The sequence below is a fragment of the Cicer arietinum genome, chromosome 3 (genome assembly GCF_000331145.2).
Source record: "Cicer arietinum cultivar CDC Frontier isolate Library 1 chromosome 3, Cicar.CDCFrontier_v2.0, whole genome shotgun sequence".
Taxonomy (NCBI): Eukaryota; Viridiplantae; Streptophyta; class Magnoliopsida; order Fabales; family Fabaceae; genus Cicer; species Cicer arietinum.
In genome coordinates, this window is record NC_021162.2 from 34897947 (window position 1) to 34905602 (window position 7656).

A 7656-nucleotide genomic window follows, 5' to 3' on the forward strand; every position below is an offset into this window, starting at 1 on the left:
ATTTGGATTTCCAGAGGTGGTGTTTCCTTCATGGAGAACATTCTATCTCCTCCATAATTGGTTCAACCAATTAATATATTTTGTTTCCTCTTCCTTTTTGCAGCCTCTTAATCACCATTTGGAGGACCTATATCTTAGGTGAAGAGGATGCAACTCTCTTCTTTTTGTGGAGGAGGACGCTTTTTCATATAATTCCCATTTTTCAATGTGAACTTGGAGCAAGAAGTGAGGGAAATGTCATCATTTAGAGGAATTTTGGTGGACTTAAAAACCTTGGCGAGCACCATGCCATAAGAGATTGTGCTCTTTTTGTTAGAAGCAAGGGCCGCATACATCATATGATGAAGGACGATATAGGGAAGTGATAGAGCAGAGATAAGATTGAATTAGATGAAAAGAATTATTGTATTAATTGATAAGAAAACAGAAAATGATTCCAGAGCTAATGCTCCTCAGTTAGAGAAAACAATTCTCTTACTGCCCAACCTCTAAGGTGTAACTGAAAAATGAAATAAAAACCATCCAGCTATCTCTGGACACACTCCCCTTTATTAGTGGAATATTAATTCCTATTTATTAGTGGAATATTAACTCCCTATGCCAGCTAGGCAATCATTATTTTTCTGCATCCCCTTTCTTATTCTTTCTCACATATACTTGCCATTGCTTAGGCCCCACCTCATCTCTATTTACTAAGAGATCCCCCTCATCACTTGTGGGGCCCAGCCCATTCCTATCAGATTGTGATTCTGTTACAGATTGTTGCTAACATTGCTCAGGTTGTAATTGATGAGATTGGACCTTATGATCATGATTGGGTTACACGGAAACAGATTTTCCTCCTTGTTGATGTTGTTTCCTATTGTATGGTCTATTAAGAATCACCATATAGGATTTGTCGCATTGTATTCATTGACCTTCTTCTTTGCAAATTTAGGGTCAAATCTACCACATTTGTTGTACTAGCAAGGACAGAGTAAAGCAGATGTAGGGTACCCAACAAGTATTGGGGTGAAATTTTTTTTGATTCTGTTGGGTGTAATTAACATTTTGGACTTCCTTTTTACTTTCTTGGGGCATGGTCACTCTCTCTCTAACGGTTTCAGATCTTCCTTTACTTTCCAATTTTGATCAATGAAAATATGCGTCGTTCAAACAGCCGTTATCTCTCCTGTTTTGGACGCACTTTCTCACTCTGTTGATCGATCATGGCTTTTTTTGTTTGAGTGGCTTTGCTTCTTCTCCGGTGTTTGTCAAGCAATTTAGTTCTTACTAATAGATTATAAGAGTAGCTTCTATTCCCACCGACAATCCTTCTGGTGGTGTCCTTTTCCTACATATGAATCATATTAGTGATATCTTCTTCTTCTATTGATGGTTATTCTGACGGTGTCTTTCATTTTCGTCACTCACTTTATTTTGGCAATTTTTCCTAGATAGACTGGCCCCATCTTTGTCCCATATGTACTGATCTTGTCTTTCTCTCCATGAAGCATTCTCTCTCCTTGAAGCATATTCAAGTTTAAATATTGAGTCTCTGATATTATTGGTTTGAAGCTTTTAAATGCAGTTTTTTAGAAGAACAGACCTTACTTTGTTCAATTGCTTGCTATGAATTTCTCTGCTGCTAATGATTATTTCAGCTATATGGCTAGACTATATTTATAACAATTCTCTCCGATTTCAACTGCACCCAGACACTCCTATAGACATCAAGACCAAGCTTGGAGATTTTAAAGGTGTTCCCGTAGATTATCGAAGATACCAATGGCTGGTCGAGAAACTTATTTATTTGTACTACACTTGCTAGATATTGTCTTGATTGTTACAATGGTGAGTCAATTCATGCATTCTTCATATGAAGAAAATCTAGAGGTTGTTCATAGGATTATTTGGTGCCTAAAAGGTATATCAGCAAAAGGTCTACTCTTTGGGAAAACTGAAAAAACAGGATTTGAAGTGTACACAGTTGTGAATTGAGCAGACTCTATTACTGACAGAAGCCCAACATCAAGATATTGTATCTTTCTTCAACAATAATCTCATTCTTCAACAAAAAGATGCACAATTGGTGCTCCATCGCAATCTTAAAATTGAGGAAGAATACTGGTACAAAAAATCTAGGTTGAATTGGCATATGCATGGCGATAGAAATACTGAGTTTTTTCATATAATAGCTAGATACCGCGGTGTCATGAAGCAAATTTCTGTTCTAAGGCATGGTGAAAATCCTCTCACCAATCCTCAGATATTGAGCATCATGTTTCTGATTTTTACCAGACTTTGGATGTGGCTAAGGATACATTCAAGGACAAATTGACCACACTTTATTCACAAATTCTCCCCTGATGGGAAATTTTCTGCCCCGATTGTCCATGTTTATGATATTGTCCTCAATGTAGATGATACAATTGAAATGGGAAGAATAAAAAAGAAACTCACTGAAGACATTGAAATAAAGGATTTAGGATCCTTGAGATATGTTCTTGTATGGAGGTTGCTCGATCGAAGAACGGAATTATAGTTTCACAACAAAAATACATTCTAGGTCTATTGAAGGAAACAATAACGAGTGGTTGTCAGCTGAAACCCCATGGATCCTAATACAAAACTTTGGGGAGAAGGAGGTGTTCTTGTTGACACCAAAAGATACCAAAGATTGGTTGGTAAGTTAATTTACTTGTCTTACACTAGACCTGACATCACCTTCTCAGTCATTATTGTGAGTCAATTTATGCACTCTCCTTATGAGGAATATCTTGAGGCAGTCTATTTTTTAAGAAGACTTGTAAAAGAAATGTCTATCTTTATGGATGCAGACTGGGAAAGTTCAGTTAGAACAGAATATCGACCTCTAGATATTGTACCTAATCTTGTGACATGGAGAAGCAAAAAACAAGGAGATGAAGCAAAAAGTAGTGCAGAAGCCAAGTTTAGGGCAATGGCTCAAGGAATTTGTGAAGGACTATTACAGAGCCCTTGAAGAACTTAAGATGAAAATTGAGCTTCCATTGAAATATATTCTGACAGTAAAGCCGCCATTAGCATAGCCCACAACCTAGTTCAACATGATAGAACCAAACATATTGAAATTGATTGTCATTTCATAAAGGAGAATTAGATACATGAATCATATGTCTACCTTTTATGACTTCACGTCAACACATTGCAGATATCTTAACCAAGAGCTTGACCAGACTCGTCCTTGAACACTTGATAACCAAGTAGGGCATGATAGATATCTATCTATACACCAACTTGAGGAGGGGTGTTGAAGAACCCTTGACTCTCTTTTTTTAATAATGCAACTTTTTATTTTTATCTTATGATATGTTTTATTTTTGTTTCCTAAAATTGCTCCTTGATTCAAGGAAGAGAACTCTCGTAGTCTCTCTATTTAAACCAGCCTTAGGCTGATGAATAAACACAACAGCATTACCCTACTTTTCTTACAATATCTTTGCACCAATTTGAGGAGCGTGAATAAATTAAGAATGTCAGGATTTTATTATGACTTTAAATAAATTACAAAGATAAAATCCTAGAGTTAATGTAAGGATTAATCAAATTCTAAGTCCGGGGATTTACCTTCCCTCTTAACCTTCCTTTTTTATTCTTCATGTAAGGATTAATCAAATTCTAGGTCTGTGGATTTACCTTCCTTTTTTTATTCTTCAGGGTTCTAATTCCTTTGATTAAGGGATTTTTCTCCCTGTGTTATTTCAATTGAACTTATACTTCTCAACTGTTACCAATTGAATCAACACAGCAAATATTTCTACACTATTAAAAAAAATCTATACATCTATTCTTCAACCAGAACCCACTGGGTAGCAAGACTAAAAAAACATATGCCACAGGAAAGATCATGCAGCATTTCAAATATTATAAGATACACCAAATTTTATCCTTGAATATTCATATACCTTATTGTGAATCCCACTGTCAGAAATATTTACCAATTGCAGAACACATGCTGAAATCTCTGCATCGAGTATCTCATGTGATTCTCCACTGTAATAAAGAAACCATAGATAACTTCACATTTAATTTCCCAAAAGTGCTTAGTTTTCAGCAACTGTTTTAGCAATTACCTAAAACCAGACATCTGCTTTGTCTTGAGTATTGCAGCAACTATGTGTGTGAACCAAGCAAGTTTGGACTCTGTTATAGAAAGTTCATAACTATCCATGGGGATTTGGAGATTTGCTTCCTTCTACACATAAATAAATAAAATATATAGTACAAAATCAGAATGTTTTATGACAATTGTACAAATAACCTGAAAAACTTTATGAAGAACCGCCACTAAAAGAATACCATATAGCTTTGCATGATAGGCTCCACTATCTTCATTAAGTATGAACTGCAACCTTCATACTGAAATTCAACGAATCAATAAAGAAGTCAAAAGTAAAGACGGTTATTCGGAGAATAAACTCCATGATATTCTAAGAATATAATTTTGTATACATAATAACATGAAACTCAGGAGAAGAATGAAAAAGCATGAACCTGAAATCTACATAGGTAAGGAAAAAATTCAAGCTGATCTTGAAGTACTTCAACATTGTCAAGTGGGTCTTCACCGAGTTCATCAGATAGTTCAGACTGTAGTAAATGGATGAATAAAGGTCAAAGTGAGAAAAATACTTGACTCACTTATGTATATCTGTAAAGAGTATAGAAGCACCTGACCTGTAATGAATCAAATCTCGATGACACAAAACATTCTATAACTTTAGGGACATATTCCTCTAGCAGGTTAGGTTTGTCACTCTTGAGATAGCGCACAGATGTCACTGATTTAGACCATAAATTTAGAAGGTAGTAAACACTGCTGCCAGCCCACTGAAAGAAAAAAATGCAATTATTAAATTAACTATCAATGGAAAATATGAAAACAAAATAGTGGCAAAAGAATCGTTCTAAAGATGAGAAAAACAAGACAAGAAAAAATGAGAAAGGAAATATATGTCAGTTTAGATGACCCTCTAATCATTCAGAATATCTGACATACACTTCATGTCTTTCACCAAACAAAATGTATATTTCAGTCGAGGTAGAGAACATATTAAAAAAGTCATAGAAACATACCTTCCAAGACTGCAAAGATTTTAAGGTAAACTCTGCTACTAAGTGTATCCAATCACTATAACCTTCAGCACTCACAAGTTCTGATAACTACAGCAGAGATAAAATAAAAAATAAAAATAAAAAAAAAAATAAAAAAAATTGTAAGAGACTGTCTTCATTAGAAAAGGTAACCAGACCAGTAGGAGTTCATGATCAAGAGATTATGATTTAGTTACTTTTGTATACTAAAGTGAAATAAATCAAGGAGTGATCCAAGCCACTGGATCATCACCGGTAAACGCCGGCAATTCCACCTTCTTCGCAGCTAAACGGAACTCATCTAACGGCGAGGGAACCGCTGTAATATTGTCTTGAACCGCCGTCAAAGCCCTCTGAATTTCATAACCAATGAAGTCACGTAAAGACTCAATGCTGTCCTCCACACGTCCCAAACGCTCCTCCACTCCGGTGATTCTTGCGTCCATTCTGGTTTGCATGAACGTAGCAGGTCGGACCAATTGATAGAGCAGAGATAAGATTGAATTAGATGAAAAGAATTATTGTATTAATTGATAAGAAAACAGAAAATGATTCCAGAGCTAATGCTCCTCAGTTAGAGAAAACAATTCTCTTACTGCCCAACCTCTAAGGTGTAACTGAAAAATGAAATAAAAACCATCCAGCTATCTCTGGACACACTCCCCTTTATTAGTGGAATATTAATTCCTATTTATTAGTGGAATATTAACTCCCTATGCCAGCTAGGCAATCATTATTTTTCTGCATCCCCTTTCTTATTCTTTCTCACATACACTTGCCATTGCTTAGGCCCCACCTCATCTCTATTTACTAAGAGATCCCCCTCATCACTTGTGGGGCCCAGCCCATTCCTATCAGGAAGTAAGTAGTGTTGACACATATTGTGCCACACTTTGAAGTTAGGTTTGAGGTTGGAGGAGTCAATGTTGCGTTCAATATTCATAGTTTGATACCAAGACTCATCATACAATCTAGGTCCTTGAGTAGGTAAGCCAACATATGAGGGGTTAAAGTGATATCAATTTCCTTGATGGTGGAAATGAGACAACCTTTGTCCTTATAGACTTGTGATATGAAATAAAAGCTTCTAACAACTTTTGGATAATAAAATTCTTTGAATTTTAAAGAAGTTGGTCCAATCCAATTTATCAATATAATTCATTATATCAATCCCTTTGTGAAGGAGATTGTCAAGTTGAAATATTGACCTATTTCAATAGGTCGATTAATCCATTTTTCCTTAAAAATCAAATCATAACCACTATCAACAAGAGGGGGTTCCTTGTTTATGTGTTTGATGTTGTATTCCATAGGTAAGTATTTTGAAAGAGGTTTCTTTCTTGTGGATCTTTTTAGAGGTTTTGGAAGACGAAGATTTTTGTGGTGGGGTATTTGAAGTCATTTTCTTTGGTTTTGCAGGTTTTGGTTCAAATAGGGATTTGGGTACATGATTGGATTTTTTCACAGAAGCTGTAATTGATTTTGAAGAAATGGATTTTGGTTTAGGTTTAGTTTTGTGAAGATTAGGTGAGGTTTTAGAATGAGATGAAATAGATTTTTTAGGAGAAGGATTTTTTGGTGGTAAATGAGTGGCTTCAGAATCATTATCATGAATTGTGTGGACAATTTAATCAGTTTCAACGTACTTCTTTGCTCTGTGCCAACTTGAATTCGTAAGAAATTTCTTATTTGATTTGAGCTTGCAAACTTTTCTATTTTTGGTTTAGCCAAATATGGAGGAGTGATGGTTATGTAAGGAGCAGAAGTTGTAAGATTGGGAGGAAAATCCATATGAAGGGGTTACATTTCAATGATTTGGTATGAAGTTGTACTTGAAGAAGATGATGTAGGAGATGGTGATCGTGAAATGGGTGAGAGAGAAGGTGAAGGAGATGGTGACATTGGTGGTTGTTGATCATGAACAACTTTTCAACCTGATTCCTTGGTATTGCCATGGTGATGTTTTTTGAAAGTGAAAGAAAGAGAAAGAACGAGAAATTGACTTTTCAGAGTGATAAGATAGAAGTAAGTGCAAGTGAATATTGTAGTTATTGGAAATCTAAAAAGTAAATTTAATGATTAATGATGCCCTATTTAATGTAGCCGTTAGAAACTAAAAATTATGCGCTATTACCGTTAAAAACTTTGTCCAATCGTTGACTCATGGATTTGAATTTTCAAAAGCTTGGTTTGTTAAGAGAAACTTGGATGATTGTTAACATTCCCAACGGAGAAAACATTCTTGATGTTGGAATCAAGTTGGTCCCTTGAACAATTCCTTGTTTGTGTGTTTTGATGTTAACAAATGTATTTTATGAGAACAATTTATTGCACAAATGATTTCATTAATTATGCATAAATTAGAATAGGAAAATCAGAGGATACCATTAGAGGAAATCACTGGAGGAAGTAAAGAGGTTAGAGGAAACAAAATCAAATCAGTCAACGAAATTGTCATAATCGGAAAAATGCATGCACTGGAAAAGTTTGTGCATCTGCCTTTGATTGCTTGCTTCTGGAAGCTCAACGTGCTTCCGGTAA

At 35.4% G+C, this 7656-nt stretch overlaps 1 protein-coding gene across 1 annotated transcript; it reads right to left on the bottom strand.

Annotated features, from left to right (window-relative positions):
• Positions 1-386: 386 nt before the first annotated feature.
• On the bottom strand, positions 387-5561 carry LOC101506498 (uncharacterized). The gene is made up of 7 exons (XM_012719604.3): positions 5358-5561; positions 5098-5184; positions 4699-4851; positions 4516-4611; positions 4321-4380; positions 4095-4216; positions 387-4014 (listed from the first exon to the last, which is right to left on the bottom strand). The coding sequence occupies exons 1-7, from the start codon at positions 5559-5561 to the stop codon at positions 3879-3881; spliced, it is 858 nt and encodes a 285-aa protein (XP_012575058.1). The 3' UTR covers positions 387-3878.
• Between the last annotated feature and the right edge of the window lie 2095 nt (positions 5562-7656).